Source organism: Thunnus thynnus, chromosome 14, assembly GCF_963924715.1.
Source record: "Thunnus thynnus chromosome 14, fThuThy2.1, whole genome shotgun sequence".
Lineage (NCBI taxonomy): Eukaryota > Metazoa > Chordata > Actinopteri > Scombriformes > Scombridae > Thunnus > Thunnus thynnus.
Genome location: NC_089530.1, coordinates 8,601,592 through 8,622,569, shown reverse-complemented (window position 1 = coordinate 8,622,569; position 20,978 = coordinate 8,601,592). Strand labels below are relative to the sequence as shown.

General features: G+C 43.8%; 1 protein-coding gene across 3 annotated transcripts in view; it reads left to right on the top strand.

The window, feature by feature from the left end:
• Window positions 1–20,978, top strand: part of LOC137196769 (arginyl-tRNA--protein transferase 1) — a 55,129-nt gene that overhangs the window by 26,551 nt on the left and 7,600 nt on the right. For all 3 annotated transcript variants that reach the window (XM_067609622.1, XM_067609621.1, XM_067609620.1), the window contains 3 exons: window positions 2,217–2,398; window positions 5,764–5,863; window positions 20,014–20,134. In XM_067609622.1, the coding sequence (XP_067465723.1) occupies window positions 2,217–2,398; window positions 5,764–5,863; window positions 20,014–20,134 (403 nt within the window). The remainder of the gene's footprint in view (window positions 1–2,216; window positions 2,399–5,763; window positions 5,864–20,013; window positions 20,135–20,978) is intronic.

Genomic DNA, 20,978 nt, shown 5'->3' with positions numbered 1-20,978 from the left:
TGGAAGCATCAATACCTGGACCTTGCAAACACAGTCTCTCCCTTTTCTCTCCCATCTGAAATGATCATTGGAAGCAGATCATGCTCACATGTGGGTGGAAGTTGCTAGAATAATTAAGATGATGAATGCCAATAACTTATAAGAATCACAGAGAAGTGTCTGAAAGTCATTCTCATATACATATGTTCATGTGCCTGACAATTTCCCATCATGTCAGCTGCCTTGATTGAGGAAAAGTCTACCCAAATATATTTTAAAAAATCTTTAAAAGTTTTTAAAAAAAGCTTTCAATGCACCACCTCCCCATTTCCTCTAGATAAGCATACTGCTCATATGGCTCTCTCTTGAGTCCATATGAGAGCGATTTGGGGCTGCAGGGGAAGCTCTGGGCTGGTTTGAAGTGTTCCAGAGAATGTTTAGATTGTTGTCACAGTGGCAAGGACACGACCATTAAGCTGTCGTCTGAGGTGACGCACAGGTCAGTGAGACAGGATCAGCCTCGGACATGGTATGAACTTACAAACAAACATACAAACTGAGACAGCCATTACTTCTACTGCGCTGGCATTCACATTCATATAATTGTGTTCTCAAGCATGTAAACTCGAGGTGGGGTAAGGAAAATCTCCCTCTCTCTCTCTAACGCACACCATCTAACACACACCAATCACTTCGTGCGCATGCGAAAGCCGGCGTTCTTTCCTTTAACTTACAACATCTAAATGACACAGAGGGGCCTCTGACAAAGCCTCCAGTGTTTCTGGGGGAACTTGTGCCAAGAAATAACAGGCTGCCTGCTTACACAGACAGCCAGTTCCCTCTCAACCACACACACACACACACACACACACCAATAGCCAAATAGAGTGCAGTGCTTGTTCCAGATGTGGTGCCTGTCACCCTTCAACACCCCCAGCTACCCTGTGAATAACTGTTCATATTTTATTCTTGATTTTTCCCGCCTGCTTGCCAGTCAGTCGCGGCTAATGTGCAGTAAACCCACATCATATCAATCTCATATCATATGTCCTCTGATGTGGAGCTGCATTTAGACAATTTAATCGTCCTCTCCCATCCAACTACCCACACACACACACACAAGAATAATGAATGGATTCTGGTATACATTGTGTCAGACAGGTAATCAGACCTGGGTGTGCCACGGCCTGAGCTTGAGGGATATTGTGGTCTTTGTTTTTACCACCAACTTCTCTTTATCAAAAAAAAAAAAAACAGTCACCTCATTGGTGATGTTCAGTCCTCTGGGGTCATGGAGCTGCAGGGAGTGTGTGTGTGTGTTTGTGTCTGTGTGTGTGCCTTGCTTGTATTTGATCAGGTTTAATTCGGTCAGAGTATGAGCCCAGTGGCACACTGGATTAGTGAGCGAGCTCTCTGTGTTGTGATAACTAGCAGCGTCTGCGCTACCTAACTTGGTCCAGATGAAAGCTAGTGAAGTAGAAGGATCCTGTTACTCGTACACTGAAGAAAGACACACACACACCCTCACACACAAACATAAAGCAATACCCTTGGTTAATATGACTTTTAACCCCAGCCCCTCTACCTCTAATCTTAAGCCTCTGTGATAAAAGTAGTCAAGTGACTTGATTGAAAAACCCAGCATGCGAATCCCTATGAGAAACGCAACGTGTGTCGAATACTTAACTGTTTTATTAACGGGGTAGACACAACCACGCGGGTGCACACCTACACCCACATTCTTTCATGCCACATGGAGAGAGCAGACGCAGTCATAGGAGAAAGCTTGGCAACACTCCACCACCGCCTGGTGAAATGGATTCTGCTCATGCAGGGTCTTTTTATTAAAAAGTCTTCTCCTGGAGTGTTTCTGTGGCCAGTTCCCCCCCCCCTCACAACCCCATCCCCAACTCCACCCCGCTCCTGCTCTCGCTCCACATTTGGGAGCCATTAGCAGGCTGAATGTGAGGCTACTGTACACCCCCACACATAATGCGTGAGGCCTGGCAGGGAAAAGCCTGGGTTATAATACACCATCATACAGGTGTGTGTGTGTGTGTAACACAGAGAAAGTAGATCTGTGCAAGAAAGTAAAACAATCCTATTAAATACCACATTCTCATTCCTCTGTGATTTATATATTGTACATGCAAACTATATGGCACACAAGAGTACTACTATTGTTTTGACCAGTGACCGTGTTCTCTTACCGTTTCACTCTGTTTGTCTCTCCTCAGGCAGAGCACTCTCCTGATGGGCCTGAGGTGGGCTACGGATCCTTCCACCAGCAGTACTGGCTGGACGGGCGCATCGTGGCGGTGGGGGTGATCGATATCCTGCCTACTTGTGTGTCCTCTGTCTACCTGTACTACCACCCAGACTTTGCCTCACTGTCTCTGGGCTCCTACTCTGCTCTCAGGTTGGTTGCTAGGATTCAAACCAGCCCCATTAACCCTTTTCTGTTGAAAGCCTTGTTGTAAATACATGTATGCCGGCCCTTCCTTTCTTTTTCTGCTGCAAATCTGTCCAGTAATTATACAATATCTTGAAATGAAGAGGGTTGTGATTTATTAAAAATCAGCATGTAGCTGACCCTCCTCTTTTCTCTGTGCGTCTCATTGTTGATCATTCTCTTCTTTGTTCTTTTTTTTTTTTTTTTTAATTCCTCCTCCCTTTTCATTCCCTCACATTTGCCCTCCTGTTAACCTTCTCTCTCCCTGACTTTTGATCTTTTCGGTTCCTCCCAAATTTTTTTTTTTTATCTTTCCTTAGAACCGTATACTATAAGTGCCATATACTATAGGTCATGAAAATACCTCTCTAGTCGCACTTGATTGGTCGAGGCAGTGCTCCGTTTGTGGTTCAGCTGACGACAGCTCTCTCTGCCAAGATGAAACAAGAGAACACACACACATACTGCAGGCGCACACAGACGCATATCTGGCGTTTCCTGTAAAATGTAACCCAATAATGTGAGAAAGGCTTTTTAAAATATTTCTGCACAGATGTGGGAGACTGGGCGATCTCGGCTTTGTAGTTGGTGTGTACAGGTGTTAGCATGCGAGTTGCGAGCGTTTTAATTCATATGTGTATGTGTAATCACGCACAAAGTCAGCCCAGCGGTCAGGACAGACAAGGCCCATGCTCATATAGAGGGGAACGCCCTGGTCATCATCAGCACACAGTTCGACATCACTTATTATTTCAAGAGTCTGACTCCAAGAGTAACACAGAGCGCTCGGTGTGTGGAGGAGGCCTTGAAGAAGGGAGCCAGCAGGACTGAAATCCTCCTGCTTGTTTACAGACACCAGAGCCCAGGCCTTTGATCAGGTCTGGACACTCCCTAGTCTGCTCGGCCTGGCCGATTTCGTCCAAAACTTACTGTACAGAATGCTTGTGCGCACACACCCACACACACTTAAAAACTTGTGCAAACATTGATTACATTAGATGGTGTTTCTTCTTCACAGCACGTACAAATGGAGCATGGGCTGTTCAACCATGTACAAGTGCACTGTTATGTATCTAGCAGCACTCTCTTAGTAAAAGAAAGTCATGGAGAGGTTATGGAAAGACAGAGAAAATTTTTTTTTCATTTTAAATTCATTTTAAAGTACCTCTGTGGCACATTGCCCTATCCTCATCTGGAAAAACAGGCATAGAGTTTTGATTATGTGTTAAATATGTATGTTATGCATTACAAAAGAAAAGCACAGCGGCACTGATTTTGTATCTGTCAGTGTGTGTTTCGGTCCTCTAGGCATCAACGTGTGTGTGTGTATGTGTGATTCAGCAGTGGAAACAGGAGAGGGGGATGTTGAGAAATTTCTTGCGGGAGGTTTGGTCCTTCTGTTGTGGGCCCTGAGGACAGAAGGAGGAGGAGACAAGAGGCACATAATAAGGTGCCTGAGGCACCATGTGTAGGAAACACAGCTGGTGTCCAACCTGGATCACTTTCTTCTTTGCGTCCAATCCAGTATATTTTTAACATACACAATATTTTCCTTTCCTGCAGTAGAGTGCACATGTAGAATACAGTAGGTCTATGTTAAAATGAGTAAAATTATTTCAGTATGTTAGATGTCTGAACAGATCTGCTTATAGAAATTATAACCTGCATTACAGCCTTCTAGTATAGTGTGCAGTCCAATAGTGTAATAGTGAATAGATGCTCTGTACACTTGGCTCAATGAATCTAACTATGCCTGTGTCACTAGAAGCTCATTCTATATTTTATATCTGGCTAATCAACACTGGGCCTGTAATGAAATGTTTCCGCATGCATGTGAGGCTGCAGTAAGCACCTCGAGGTATGCACTATTATAGGCCCTTTGTGTCTGGGTGTGTGTGTGTGTGTGTGTGTGTGTGTGTATGCACATCAGTATGAGGGAAGCTGTGCAGGAGCAGAGGGCTTGATAATTGGCTTGTGCTGGAGTGTCAGATGGCTGAAGAGGGGATAATGGCGGACTCAAGCTGCTGCCATAGGGCTGGAGGTGGGGGTGTGAAGGGCTCAAGTGAAGGGGGGGCACAGGGCTTTTTGTGAATGGGCCCCTCGCCTCTCTGGGCCCCCCTCCCCCAATTCAGGCCTGCCGGGCCCTTTTGTAGAGAGGGGATGGGAACCCAGGAACCTGGCAGCAAGCGGGTGACCTTCTAGCACCTCGCTCTAGCTGCCTTAATTCTCCCTCCCTTTCTCTTTCTTGACCCTCCTCTTTTATATTCTCCTCCTGCTCTCTCTCTCTCTCTTCTCCCTGTTTCTCCCCCTCCCTGCCTTGGCCTGCTTTGTCCCATGTCTTATTTTTCAGTGCATCTATTTTATTTTAAGGCCTCTTTCTCTCTCTCTTAAGTATTGTAAGAAAGGGAATTCTCCCCCTTCATTTAAGCGGGTGAAACACAGAGGGGTGGAAGGAAGAGTGAAACAAAAAGAGAGAAGAAAGAGGAGCTGGAATTTAGTTATGGAATAGTGAAGGAAATGGTGGAGGGAAAGGGGAAAATAGGCTTTTAGTAAAAGGGTGCAATTAAGGAAGAAACTATTGGGGAAAAATAAAGAAGGCAAGACATTTACTGTATTTGAAGAAGCTGTATAAATCTTCCGAGTTCTAAATCTTTATTTTACACGCTTTCTCCCTACTTTTTCACCAGCTTCTTTGCTCGAGGGCTCAATGCCTATATAGAGAGAAGGCAGTTGTTTTTGTGTAATGAAATGAGACCAGGAAAAGCTGCCTTTTTGAGTGTGGGTGTTTACTTCCTCAGCTTGGGCACCGCTCAAGTCAGAGCTGCTATTACCAATTTTATTTCTTAATGCCCTCCTTTATATGGCAACCTGTAAGAAAAACACATTTTAAGTTAATCGGCGTATGCTCGGATATTACTTTCTTTAAATAGTAATATTCTAAATAACTCATTATTTTACTTGGCTTTTTTGTTTTCATTAATGAAAACCACCACAAACTGCTGATCTGCTGGTGCGTCATTATTTGGCTGTTCCTTTTGACGGAGCATACATAAACTTTTAAAATCTAAAATAAGGTATGAAATTTACCAAAACGGTAAATTTAAAATGATTATGCACCATGTGAAATTTAAGACTCTGCCGACTGCAGTGCAGCATCTCCAGCTGTGACTGACTGAAGAAGAGAAATCGGTGCTGGAGTGAGCCGTCATTTAAGTATAAGAAAAAAATCACCAAGCTGCATGCATGTGTACTTTTTTTTAAATGCATGAAGCATGTGCCTTACTTTTACAGTACCTGTCTAAAAAAGTATTTTCATGTGTTTCCTTTTATAGGGAGATCTCTTTCACCAGGCAGCTGCAGAAACAGTCCCCCAAACTGTGCTACTACTACCTGGGCTTTTACATTCACTCCTGTCCCAAGATGCGGTATAAGGTATGCATTGTCTCACATTGACATGTTTCTCACGTCTTTCATCTGTATATAAACTTTTTCACAGCACAGAATCTCATACGAACAGCTCGAAGGACTTCAGTGTTGTCATGACAACCAAAATCCTGATGCTAAAAGGATGAAATTCAATATTGAATTGTTTACCTACATGTTTGATAATTTGATGACAATGTCTTTTGAGTTGAAATTGATCTCCACATCACCTTTTACATCGTATTATACTAGTGTTTAATGTTTTAAACTCATTCACAGTAAGCAGACTGTTGCAACACTAGAGGGTTCTAGTGTGAGTCAAAGACACTCTTGAAAGTGTAAATGCAATATCTCATACATCACACACACTGTTGCTCTGTTGTAATGCATGTCTGGCCCTTACAGAACCTCAGCTGTCATTCCTGGAAACTGTTAACAATAATCAGTTTTCACGGATGTGCAGAATTTAACTCAATAACAGTTTATATTCATGCTTTGTTTATAATATGTCACTAAAAGTGCAGGTTTTTGCTATGCACCCAAAAATGTCAAAATGATATATGGCTAACACTTCATTTTGCAAGCCCAGTTCACATAAAACAAATGTGTCTGCTTGATCTGTTGTTTTAATATCTCACACTGAGCCTCACTTTCACAACATCTCTCTGTACATGAGAGGCTGTAAAAGATTTCTGCCCGGTACTGTACTGTTATCATGTGTGGAGGACAGACAGTAAAACAGTAAAGTTCAACTATTTTAACTATATATGGACACATCAGCATTACGTAGTGGTGTGTCAGTCAGTTTAAAACGATGTGTCTGTCCTTCTCTCACTCTTTTCACATATCATCTCTCTCTCCTTCCCTCTATTGCCCTCTTCCCTGAGTGGGTCCTCACCTCTCTTTCCCCCCTCTTATTCCCCTTCTACATTTGTTATTATAGGTGCAAAGGCCTCAACAGGGGTCTACTTATGTGCTTTTTCACACCATTTTCATAACGGTCCTGGCACCTGTTTTAACTTTTCAAGCATAACTATTTGGAATTTTTTTATAAATCTTAGAAAATCCAGTAACACATTGCAACATACAGTTTTTTTTAGGAGGAAATAGTTGGTGCAACGGTGAGCAAATGAATCGACTATTACTATACCTAGATATACATTTGTGAACCTAGTACAGACACTGCCTGTACAGGGAGAGTGAGAAAGAAAATATGGTAGAGTGGAGAGACGGGCCTGGGAGAGAGGACGAGGCTGCTGAAGACATTAAAGGTTGAGGGAGAGGTCACACTAGTGACGGCAACGGTAAATCAGCAGCATAAAATGTGTGGCACACATACTGAATATGCATATTTTTACACAGTAGTTGATATACTGTACAGTAGAACTTTTTACTAAAATGCTTAATATATATAAATGCAGTCGCCATCACTCACAAACCTGCTCACATTCATACCAAACACCACTCAAAGAGCTATAGCTCCTGGAGGACGGTAAAAGAAAGCAGCCTTTCCAAGCCCATTAGTTTGGCCAAGATGTACCATTCATCCCCTCGTTCTCTCATTCATCTACTAATTCCTCTATTTCTCTGTCATTTCATTCAGATGTTCCCAGAGCTTGTCTCTGTCCATGGGAGACTGATGTCTTGTTGGGGATTATGGCAAAGTGCCACATCTTTTTATCCATTTACATCTTGTTTTGGGGTTTGCATAGTGCTCGCCCATTTTCTGTGTATGGAATGCATGTGAGTGTGTTTGCTCTGTTTATGTGTCTGTGTGTTGAATCTTGATCACGCTGTTTGTCTGAGAACGCTGTTACCACAGCACCTAACCCCCCCTGCATTGGCATTTACTCCCCCCAACCCCCCATATCTGTTCTTGTGTGTTTGCCATCGCAGTGTCTTGTTCACAACCTCCCCACTTCTCTCTATTTTACCCTTGGGGAGGAACACAGAACAAGGGTGAGAAGGTTGCCCAGTTCCCACCTTTGGGATCTCACACTCCCACAGGAACACACCCACGCTCAAACACACTCTCAGCACTTGCACAGTGTCTCGCTGCATTGTCTGATTTGCATATGAGCCCAAGTAGTTCATTAATGCACAGACATACTGTGGAATTGTTCAAGTCGCTAAGATGGGGAGCCCCTAAACTCTGCTGTTATTGTGTCGGAGGTTTACTGGTTTCTGGATCTTAGTCCTGCTGCTTGCCTCTTTAAGGACCAAAACACCAGCACTTGAACCCTGCTGGACACCACTCAAAACCCTTGAACACCACTCCTTCTCTCTATTTTACTCACCTACCCCCTCCTTTTCCCTTGCCACTTCTTCTTTAGGGAACTCTGTGTACCCATCACATTCTGAGACCATTTCCACGCCAATGTGGATACATTTAAAAACACAGTGTTCCCTTTCATTTGGGCTTACATGCACACTAAGGTGGTGTTTTTAACATCCAAAAGCCTTTTTGGAAATGTTCGGAAATTTGGATAAGTATGAAAATACATTTTTCTTGAGTCTTGTTTTTTTTTTTGAAAGGTCTGTACGATTGTCTGCTTGTAAACCCTCCACGAACATGACTGATATACTTTGTGTTGCAATGACATTAAGAAAGTAACTCCTTAACTTCACATCCAACTCAATCTAATCATGTTAACAAATGTGTTTTCATTGATGTGTTTCTGTTGACAGGCAACTGCTTGACTATAAAACAAATAAAGCAGCTGAGGGATTTCTGCCTTGGTTAGCAGGCAGCATTTATGACCCTCAGTCAGATCAGTATTTTATACTAGCGTCAGTGACTGAAAATTGGTCTATCATTCAACCTTACCTTACCAAATGGTGACATTAATGCACATTTTTGTTTTCCACCAATATCCATTGAGCTAAAAACAGAGGGAAAATGTTTTTTTCACTTCAAATTGGACAGAAAAGTTTCAGGCCTGAATTTCAATGGAAGCTTCGAGGGCCTTACTCAACATAATATGCTGTGATGAATACTGAAAACAATCTAAAACCAGTTTCCTCTCTGTGGAATTTCACACGATCGTTCATACAGTCCTCTCATTCCCCCAGGAGCAATAAAACTGCATTGTTTATGAAACTGACACCAGCAGTATTGTGGAGGGCTTTTTATGGTGACACTATGACGTGTTCATAGACACACTGCAGAGTCTTTAAAGTAGTAGTAAGGTAACACTTTTTTTTAAGCTTCTATGTTTTTTTTGTCTGTTCTCTCCCCTGATGCCCTCCTACTCCATGTGTGCGTGGGATTTGGCTGGATAAGGCTTCAGTCTGAGAGTGGACTGACTCTTATCTATGTTTCCACTCTGGAGTATTCTTGAGTTCTGTGCTGGGAGGACAGTCCTTTCTGTCAGGACACATCTCGGCATGCCCAGGGGAACAGCTCCATGCGTGATGGGTTGAAAACTTCTCAGCAATGCCAAAGCCTGGACACAGTCCTGTAGAGCAGCCTTAAAGGGTCTTAGAAGACTTGGAGTCCAGCCAGGAACAGGGGGCTGCCTGGCCAGTGTCAGGCCCTCTCCTTTGTTGTCAAAGCTGGGACGGAGCGTCCCACAGAGCCTTGCTGGTTTGGCTGGTGGGTTCAGGGTTCGACGTGACATCCTGCCCCTGGCTTCTGTCCCTGGTCCTTTGGCCCTCCCTGGCCCTGTGATGTTGAGCTGTGGAGAGCAGAAGGTGAAGCTGTTGGAAGCTAAATGAGAGCAAAGGTCTTGGCCCTTCTGCATCTCTTCTTCTTCTTCTTTTTTTTTTTCACGTTGCCTCTAACGTGCAGCTGAAAGCCTTCTGAATGAACTGCTCTCGTGACTTGAGGAAGAGTAACAGACTTTGTGGCTTAGAGAGCTAAATTCTCTGGCTTGTTGATATTAGTCTGAAATGTCATACAACGTATTTCTAGATTGTTTGGATGGTTTGTGGTCAAAAGTGAACAAACACTGAAAGGGTACTTCTAGTGTTTGCGAAGGCGTACTGCTTCAGAGGGCGCCTGGACGCCTGGTGACAGGAGTGCACACACATTTCTTGGGGCCTCCCTAACAAAAAAAGCCTGTCACTGCATGCTCAGTAAAATTCTGGCTCCGGCAAGGCGTTTTGCAATAAGTCTATATCTGGATGCAACCCTACATGTATCTGTGAAAACCTTAAAGCTGGAGTGCGGGACTTTTGTCTCCCCCTGCTGGCAGTGAGATTAAGGGAGACACTCAGCTATGATTGCTTAAGTACAAAGACGTTACTAGGACGAGAGGAGGACATTTCTCTTCATTTGATAACGTGAAAGTTAGACGTTTCCGTTGGCTTCCCGACTCTTTTTTTAAAAAGACGAGAGAAAAAGAGAGAGAGAGCAGTATGGTCAAGTGAGGTAGACAGTGAATGAAGAGAGGGAGCGGTGGTAGTGAGAAAGCCAGCGAATCAGATCAATAAAACATTATTTTCTGATTGTCTCACAGCGGTTACATTCTAGAGCACAAACATGCCCACGACCTCACACACCTCTGCTCAACCGGCGGCGCTACACCTGATTTGGTCTGAATACAGTGTGACACAGGCATGCAGCACGCTCTCGTGTGCACTCTGAATGACAGGCACACGGAGATGGCCCGTAAAAACTGATATGTTTTGACAGTTCACCGGCCCAAAAACATGGTTTTTGACTGCCCACCAGGATGTGTCCAAGTATGCCCGATGGCCAGCACTTATTGGCCATAGCCAACTGTTGCGGCTGTAAAATGGTGGATAAATTGTTTTGAGCGTCTCACAACCCCTGTGAAATTGCTTGTTTCATTATCAGAATTTGATCCATTTGGTCTTATAACATTTGGAAAGTCTGGAAGAGTCGCACGATTAACAGCCAAATGGCCAGCACGAGAATGTTGCGCCTGATATGAGATTTAAAAACTCTGTATACTGTGAAATACAGAGAAAAATTTCTGGCGGTGATAGGCTTAATCAGCATTGTATGAACTCGTTTGGCAAACGCCTGAATGTAATGGACATTCATCTATATAAGTAAAAGTTCTACACTGCAGGTTTAAATGAGTACCTCAACCTGCACTTTGTTTTCACCATATTTTGCTCCTTTCTCTTCCACTAACTCCACCATCCAGCTTCTTAGAACGTACTCATGGTGTCATAAGTTTTCATTTTACAAATTTCCACTTATTATTTTGGACAGAACATGAGCTAAAAGATTCATGCCACGTTGTAGTAATTTTCCATTTCTTTGCAAAAGTTGTAAAAGTGTGTATGCGTATGCACTGGTCTGTGTAAGTTATTTTAAAGCAAAGAATAAGCAGACTTTGATGATAACAAAGGAGACAGTCACCCACTTCGCTTGACCAATCTACCTAGTCTTAACAGATCCAGCACTTTTCAAGCAAAGCATACATGCGCGTACTGTACTTAGACATGCACATACACACACACACTGAAGTATACACACACACACTCACAGAATGCCCAGTTGTACCCAGTTGGTGAGGGAGTGAGAGGGTTACATGAAGTGGCTCTTACTCTTGTTATTATTGTTCACAGTGAAAGAATGTCTCGCTCTGAGCCCAGGAAACCATTAAATTTTCCACAGAGAAGAAGAAAGAAGGAGTGAGCGAAATGAGTGAAAGGAGGAGGAAGAGGACAGATGGAGAGGGAAAAAAAAGGAGTGACAAAATGTGTGCCAAATGAGAAAAGGAGGCAAGATGAAAAGGAGTATTCGTTTCCCAGCGGTACTTCACTGACTTTTAAAGAGCCCTTTCGCGGCAGCTGCACCTCCGTTCCCTTTCAACCCAGCTCCTCCTCACCTACAAACAACAAACACTGTCAGAGAGCTGGTCAGTTCTCTAGCAACAGCCAGCAGTTTTCCACACGGGCCAAAGCTTTTGAATTCAGCAGGCCTGAAATTAATCCATCCAGGTGTCAGCCACTGTGCGGAAGAGTATGTTAGCTCACTACCGATGAAAGAATTTGATGTAGGTTTCAGTCAGTTGCCACTATGCAAATGTTTGCCTTAATCAGTGCGTGCCTGCAGGCTTCTCTGTCACCTGCTGCATGATCTCAGTTTTTATGACATCAATTAGTAATGACAAAGTGCCTCCAAGCTCGGGCATGTACATCGGACTTCATTTTCCCAGAGCACATGCATGCACACATGAACACAAACAGAGATATTATTTAAAGTTGAACAGTTGATGGATACTAAAGGTCTCTCGTACGCTCCTTTTTTTTTCTACTCTCATTTCAGTTTCAATCAAATCAGTTCTGAACAGCTGATCCAAAAAGAGAAGCAATACTCATCTGTCAGAATCACCACAGTGCCATCAATAACTGGCAGTGTATATTATTGTAATGAATCTCGCCCTCAAACAGTCTATCTCATCCGCAGGTACGCAGTTGCAGGTTACGACATGCTTAAAGGCTCAGAGCCACGGCTATCAGGACTCTGCATGCATGTTATTTTCACTCAAGGGGCCCATTCAGACAGTATGTTATGTGTACGTGTGTGACCTCACATTCTGTGTGTCATTTGTTGTACATCTGGGCAGATTAAGAGTGACAGTGAGTGAGTTTGAGGCATCTAGAGGCCCCCATCCCTGTGTACTATGCTACAGTACACTGCTTTTTTTTTTTTTTGTTTTTTGTAAGATTCGTTGGATTCCTTCATGAGGGTATTTCTTTCTCACATATTATTGTTTGTTATTGCTTTGCTCTTGGCATAAACTTTATAAGCATGTGATAGATTTGTATGGAAAAGGTTTACAGTGCACTGCAGTGTTTGTGTAGAACTGTGGGTTTACGCTTCACAGGTCCTACAGGTCCAGGCACAGTACAGCTACCCCTTTTTCTCTTTCTTTCCCTCTTTTTGTTTCCGTTCTTCTTTCAGCAACTGTTAAAGAAAGCAGCCACCATGCTGGTCGGGATGAAAGATTGATAGAGAGAAAAGCGAGCAGACTGACGAAAATTCAGTCTGATTTCGTTCAGAGATAAAAACGTGGCAACACATTTTGTTCCTTTTATGACAGGGCCAGTAGGCAGGATTGGTATGTATTTTGCAGTGGTGTGGATCCTGTTTCTCCAATTGTCATATCTGCATGCTTAGATGCACCAAGTCACGATGGCTTAAAAGGAGGTGGTATAAAGTTACTGTGGTGAGTGCAGTGTTCCATGCTGAAACTGATGGCCTTTCTCATGTGTTTACCATCATAGTTTTGTTTCTTCTTTTCCTTCGATTAAACAGTTTTTGCTCGTTTTTTTTTAAAAGGTATTTTTCTACTATGCCAGTAGCATTGCCTTCCCACAGTCCTCATGTTAGAAAAACCTGTGCCCATCAAAATGAGATCAAACCCAACCAGGCCCATTTTCACCCTCTCTGCGAAATTTATAAGCCAAAGCATGCCCCTCTGCTTGCCTTCCAGCCCTCTCCCCTCCCCCTGTCTTAAATTGGAGCCTTTCTGACAGAAACAGCGTTGTTTGATTTAGCTCGACAGGAGACCACCAACAGTGCACCTCTCAGCAGAAACATTTGTTTAAAGTTTTTGATAATTTCTCTTCTCTTTTATGCCTCATCATCTCTTTTTTTTTTTCCTTGTGTCCTGCCACGGTTGTGTTTTTAACAAATCATTAACAGGCTACAGCACAGTTTGGGGGCAGCCAATGCTTGGCACCCCCTTGGAAGAGTGCTGACAGGGTGAGGGTCTGAGAGAGCAGAGTTCAAGGGGTCAGGTCAGGCAATTCAGTCTCACTGTGGCTGGAAGGACGGAGTTTTGGGGGGATGTGGGTGGTGGGGCAGGTAGGAGCCAGGGGGAGGTGTGAAGGTCACAAGGCTGAAAATGAGAGTTTGGAGATGGTGTCAAGCTGAGCAGATCCAGAGCCCTCTAGCTGCCAGCCTGAGGTGTTTGCCTTGCCATTAACTTCACTATTTATTTTCAAACCTGCTGCAGCTGCGCCGCTTTGTCTGAAACGCCTGGTTTCTCTTTGGCAAGGGAATGCATTCAGATCTTTGATAAGCACTACTGGGCAGAATGAGCTGGTCATAAATGCAGTTAGACATTTATGCAGAGGGTGGGTGGAGGGCTGGGGTTTGGTATTCTAGTTGGGTGCTTGAGGTGGGGTTTTAAGACCAAGATTAGGGGCTGCGGTTCTGACTGCAAGTCAGTAAGCTGTGGTCTGTGTCAGACAAGCGTAACAGCTTGCCTGCCCATAAAGACCAGAGGAGATAAAGAGATAAAAGTGCCCAGTCTGTGAGCTGATGCCCATAAAAGCGCTGCCATTGGTTCTCGGGGCTCCGTCGAAATGTGATCCTGTAAAAATATTTTCTCCTCATTAACCTGTCATCCATGGAGCCGTGACGCATAGGCAGGCAAGGGAGTGATGGGACAGAGTGGGGTGGGTGGCAGGGTTGTGGGGGGTTGTCTAGGGGCCCAAAGGGGGAGACTCACCAGCCTGTATGCTTTATTTGAAGGCCATCCTGTGGTAATGTGTTGAGTAGGGTGAAAAGGCCTTGGTGGGGCCCGAGTGTTTAAACAGCAGCAGTTAGCGTAAATCTCCCCCAAAACGCAGACCCCAGACATGTTCAGGGCGCTCACACACACACACACACACACACACACACACACACACACACACACACACACGCATATGTACATATTTTCACAGACTGGTGGTGAAAGTGTGTTTTGTGTGGGCCAGCGCTCTGAGACACGTTGTGTTTGGACGTGTCTTTCATTGGTGCTGTTCTTCTGTCCAGCCTGCTTGGTTCTCAGTACTATTTGTCTAGCTGCGTGTGTGTTTGTGTGAGCCGCGCTGTTTACGTGTGTCCGTCAGCAGCCAGAGGCCCCCCAAGTCATGCCCCCTTGTCTGGGCAGAATGTGTCTCAGCACCATAGAGGAGATGTATTGTGAGAGCTGTATGTTCGTGAGAGAGAGAGCACGGATGTAGGGATCAGGGCCAGTGTTTATTGGTTTTTGACTGAGATCGGCTGAATGTGACCCTGGGTCAGAGTGCTGGCCTGGGCAGCCTAGGTTAGGTCTGCTCGGCTCTGGGTCACACTAGGCCTCTTTGTGTACCCTCCGAGTTCAGGCTCGGAGACCACAAATGTGACATGGTGACCGTATTTGTCTGTTTGGGTCAAATATCCATGTCTTTCTAAGAGTGCTTGACCAATGTGTAATCCTGACATAATATCCTATTCACTATTGTGTTCACGCTCAACCTCCCGTAGTATAAAACAGGCTCCTTTTTGTCCTTCATGTTATTTTTGGATAACATATCTTTTGCCAGAGACAAACAGAGCAAGGTCTAACATTAGTGACCTCATCTTCTCTGCAACCACCCTTACATCACACTTGTGGAGCCGCTCTGTCTCATACTAAAGTAGGTGTTCAGTTGACTCGCAGATTACTGTATAACTTAATGTGCTTTTCGGTAGAGATTTTTAGCTGTACAGATACTGTTAACAAGAATAGACTCATTGAGACTGTGTTTGGACATTCTGCACGGTGCCTGACTTGTGCACACACACAAACATAAAGGGACACCTCAGCTAGGGGTAGGGTTGGGTGAAAACTCAACAGGAGATATGAGCAGGAAATCAGCAGCAGATGTGGGTGTAGAGTAATGTATATGGAGGCAGGGAAACCCTCTCACTAGGACACATGGACACCAAGTCCTGTCTTGTGGTCTGAAAGGGGATCACTTTGAACCATGACGGTGCTGTGCTGCTGTGAAGCAATGACTGCTGTCAGCATCAAAAAGTCTCCCCGTACTGCCAGACCTTCAAGAGGGGCACATCCCCCCCGGCTCGTCAAGAATCTAGCAGAAAGTCATAGGATCTTTAGATATGAGCAAATTGCTTTATTTGATAATAATGGGAGAAATACCGTAATAAAAGGTGATGTCATAAAACTATAAAAAATTGGAGAAAGCACAAAACGGAGTGCTTTTAAGTGATACTAATTCTTCTTGCTGTAGCTCCTCATACAAGCTTTTAGGGCTACATTTAGCATTATTTTGATTATTGTATCATTTTGCAGATTATTTTCTTAATTAATTGACTCATTTCTTGGTGTACAAAACGTTAGAGAATAGTGAGAAATGCTCAGTTTGCTAAAGCCAGAGGTGACGTCCTCAAATAGCTTGTTTTGTCTGACCAATTGGTAAAAACCCAAAGATTTTCAATTTACAGTGTTGTAGCACAAAACAGAGAAATGCAGCAAATCTTCACATTTAAGATGCTGAAACCAAGAACAGGTTGAGAACTGTGCTGCACCATTTTGGGCAACTCGGAGCCGCGAAAGAGACTTTTAGGTGGCATTCTCTCGGTTGATGAACGTTGCCTCCCTTCTTCACATAACCAAACTCATGTGTCTGCAGTCTAGTCAGGCAGGGAGGAAGAAAAGAAGCAGAAAGTGGTGTAGGTTTTCATGAGGATTCCTTGGCTGCACTGAAGCACTGGATTTATGTGTCTGATTAATTGCTTTTCATATAAATCATAGGTATGAGCCCGGGGCATTGCTCCTATCTTGAGGTGTGTGAGAAAACAAGGCAGAAATAAAGGAAAGGGCACGCAACAAAGGAGAGGAACAAGGTGACAGTTACGTGTTAGACTCTCAGAGTTTGTAATAAAGTTCAGTCTTGACAGCAGGGCCCCTGTTATCTGTATGTGCGTAAAAGTCTGTGTGGCCTGAAAAGAATGAGTGATGCTGTGTCACCGAGGGGCTCAGAGTGATAATACATCTGCAAAGTATTGTGTAACTGCATGACAAGCCCTACGGAGACATGTGTTTATTTACTCCTGATGATTGGGGTTGTGTAGTTGTTTACACTGGGGCAAATTGTTATTCAAATGAGGTTGAGTAATTTTCCTCTCTGTCTTGTTAAAGTTAAGTTCATTGGGAAAACCTGCACTGTAGAAGATTGCTTCCTTATAAAACGGTGACCTCTACATACTCGTTAACAAACGCACAACAAAACGACGGAATCCACTTGTGAATGGACAGTTTACTTTTTTTTTTCCTCTAAATTTCTCCCCGTTTCTTTGTCTATTTTTTTTAATGCAGCTCTCATCTGTCTCTTTTTCACTTGTCTCCATCTCAACTTCTCTCTACTTAAGCTCTTTCCCCATTTCTGTCTCCTTCTGTAGTTGCCAAACCCTCCCTCTTCATTCCCAGCTTCCAACATCCTCTCAGTACTGTGGGCCCCTTCGTCCTGGCAGTCAGACTGCTCCTATCACTTCCATCAGCTCGCCTCAGTCCGTGTCTTGGTGACGTTAAATACCATCCCTTTACTTATCTGCACCTAATTTTCTCTCTCCCCTCCCCGTCTCCCTCCTATCTCCCTCTCATTTCTCACACCTTACAATGGCGGCCAAGTCTGTCTGCCGAAGTTTTTGCGCATGATTCCGTCTTTCTCCACCCGTTCTTACATTCTCCATCTCTTTCTGTCTCTCTAAACGAGCCTTTCAGAGACTGTCAGTCATCAGCATCGCCTCGATATCCGTCTGAACATGCGAGCACGGAATGGAGGGAGCGATGGTGATGGATTGGTTTTTGTGGGAGGCTTTGAACATTTAGAAAAAGGGGAGGAACACAGCCAATGAAGAGAAGAGAACCAAACCAAAAAGATTTTCTAGGTCTGGAAAGTCTCATCCTGGACATCTTTCGAGTAGGCTCGGTTGCCCTGTAACGTGATTGACTGGACACATAAAATTCAAACAACTTTTCAACATAGCTTTCTGGCCATTCACATGTAGTCACACTGTCACTTCCTGTGGCCTCTTTAAGCCTTTAACAGCCTCTCGGTAACAGAAGCGAAGGAATAGTCCATTTCACCTCCGGCCTGTGTTTGCGTACAGTTGCTAACTCTCCTCTCTTTCAAGGATCAACGTTTCAGGAAACAATTACCGCATTCTCTGTTAGCATGAGTAACTGCTAGATAAAGAGAAAGATATTGTGAGCCGGCTGACGCAAAAACAGAAAACACTTCGCTGAAGACGAGCCAAGGAAGCTGCAGGGGTAGCTGTGAATTACAGGGCCTTCAAGCCAACCTGGGAAAGGGGAAAAAAAAATAAAAGGGAAGATAAAGCAAACGAGTGAGGAGGAGAGTTTGTAGTGGTGAGCTCAGTCTTCACTTTCAGTCCAATAAAGAAAAGAAGCTGACAGCTGACCAGACCTTTCTCTCTTTTTCCCACTTCTTTTTCTCTCTCCTCCGTCCAGACCACTAATAGCTGTGTCCTCTCATACTCTTCATCCTTCTTTGCGTCCTTTATTCTTTTCGGGGGGGAGAATTGAGGAATTGTGCCTGGGCCATAACCAGACTCTGTGTCTCATTTTGGTTAGATAGGCCTCTCTCTCTCTCTGAAACCTTTATAGCAACACACTGGATATATCATTTTGCACTGTAAACCCAAAATATAGGCCTTAAAAAATCAGGAATTTACTTCATTCCCATTCTTCATCTTTCTATTTCACTCTTTCTCTTTAAAAAACTACCCACTCCGTTCACACTTGTGCACCTTCTCTATTTCACCCTTCTACCCTTTCTTCGGAGCACCGTCCATCCAGGTTGATTTGAGGCGCAGTGTCAGGGTGAAGGTCCTATAGGAGGAAGTATGTATGCCCCACTGTTGTTTATATTGCTGAAAGCAGGTGTGTGTGTGTGTTCTGTGTATAGAGGTGTGCCTCGCTGCAGTGTTGAAGGAGGCTATAGAGGTGAGGCAGAGTGTGAGAGTGTCAAGCTGACTGTGCTGACAGTTGTAGAAGGCTGCAGGTTGTTGGGACACGGAGAGCATCCGATCAATGCGTGTGTCCACTGCAGCTCGGGATGCATAGCATTCCACCTCCATCCATCTGTTAGCAGATGCACTTAAAACATGTTAGTATCTTTTGCTGCACTTTGAATTCCTTTTTCCTTTACAGCCTGTAGCTTGGTCATGTATCGACTGTATGGATTTATGGGTATATGCTGACTTTCCTCTGTACGTCTTAGCTCCAGATTAGGATAAGACAAGAAGACTCTGAGGGCAAAGCCTGACTAGCTATACTCTCTAAATCCTTCTGTTTTTAATTTTTCAGAATTGTAGCTCATTCTCACAGCACCCTATCCTGTATGTTAACACGGGCAGCGTATTTTCCATAAAGGTTGTAGTCAGAGCGCCTGTATAGCAATAGCAATTTTCCAGTTGGTATTTCCTTTGTCTTGCTTACTTTTGAGTTCTTTATGACATCTGTGTTTTTTCTTTTCGTTCTGAGTTTAATCACCCAGCACCTCTTGACCTCAGTTTTGTATAAAGTGTGTGCTCATGAGATTGTAGAGTCTTTGTCCTACAGTTTAATGTCATATAAACTCTAAATATTATTGTCTGTGTTGAGATGGTGCAGCAGGCCCGTTGCAGGCGTCTGCTTGTTTACAGAACTATCTCTGCAGTTTGTGTTTGTTTGGCGCCGTATGATAGAATGCAGGTCTCTGATAATGGAGTCTCTTTCTCCTCCTCCTTTCTGCTCAGTCTACCCCTCACTCTTCTTTTTTTTTTTTTTTTTTTTTTCTTCGCCCTGCAGCTGTTTTTGTTCAGCTTGGTTTACTTTCCATCCAAAATGTTAGGTCAAATACAGACTTGTACCCGTTTCACAAGCGCACATCACAATATGCTCACGTGTTTACATTTCCTGCTCTCTACACGGCAGACAACAGCCCAGACAAAGAGAACATGGCTCAAACAAAGAACTTTCAACGGAGCAGAGTTCGATCCAGCTCTCAGCCCTGGTTTTGAGCAGGGTCACCTGGTGGGGTCAGTTTACAGCTTGTCAAACCTTTAACCCTAAAGGATCACTGGTGTAATGTGAGAATGGTGCTCCGATGGCTGAAACGAACAAATATTTTCATTATCGATTTTCAAACCTTTTTAGTATAATTGATTAATGCATAAAATGTCTCAGAAACCAAGGTGTTGCCTTCAAATTGCTCCATGTGTCAGACAAACAGTAAAAACCTAAAGATACTGAATTTACAGTGATGATGAAGGAAATCCTCACATTTAAGAAGCTGTGTTTTGTATTTTTGAGGGATAAAACACTTAAACAGCTTTTTGATTTTCTGTTGATGGATAAATGGTTTCAGCAGTAGGTGTGACCATCTCTCTCTGTCCCTCTCTCATTCCTCAGGGGCAGTACCGGCCTTCAGACCTCCTGTGCCCAGAAACCTACATCTGGGTACCAATAGAGCGATGCATACCCCAGCTGGAGAATTCCCGCTATGCTCGTTTGAGCCAGGATCCTGACGCAGGTACAACTACATACCACTGTTATCATGATCATTGCTAACATTCTGACCTGCGTCTGTGATTCTTAGTTTACATCTCTCTAGTTTCATTGTGATGGTGTATTGAAATCTGTAGGCTTGCTTCCAGCCAGCGTGCAGTCACTGAAGAGGGGGAAAAACAGGGCCAGCAGCTCTGATCACACAATCTTCTCTCCCCATGATCCTTAAGTGCGGTCAGAGCAAAGCTAGCGCTGCCATTACAGAAGGGTCATGTTGTCATTAGATGAATAGTGATATCGGGGGTAATAAACCTCATGAATGAAGACAGACTGGCAGACGCCCATCGTCTGGACTGGCGGAGTGTGAGATGAGGACCAGTGAGTGTTTAAGAGAGTGTGAGTGAGTTTAAAGGTTTTGAAAAGATGGTTTTGAATTATTTTTTCTGCGTAGGTGCATAGCTGCAGAGAGACTCATACATTTTATGTCTCCTTATTTCTTCTCTTCTGTTGATTCTGCATTTTTCTGCTCTGGGAGTCTGACACTGCTCAACTCTGGAATGAGAAGGTGAAAGTACTGATCTAAAAGAAGGATTACCATACAGATACTGCAGAATTGTTATAGGAGATGCTATAAATATTGCAACTACTTGTAACCTGAGAGGAGGAGTGTTTTAGGGGGCAAACCATCTCTACTCTTCCCCGTTAATCTGCATCACCAAACAGAAAAGGAGATGTGGAAGGACAAGAATTTGATTGCCAGCTAAACTGGGACCAATAGATGGAGGGTAATAGAGGGAGTTATAGAAGAATAGATGGACGGAGAGAAGGAACATGTGATATAAATAATTTTATAGAGATGAGAAGAGAAG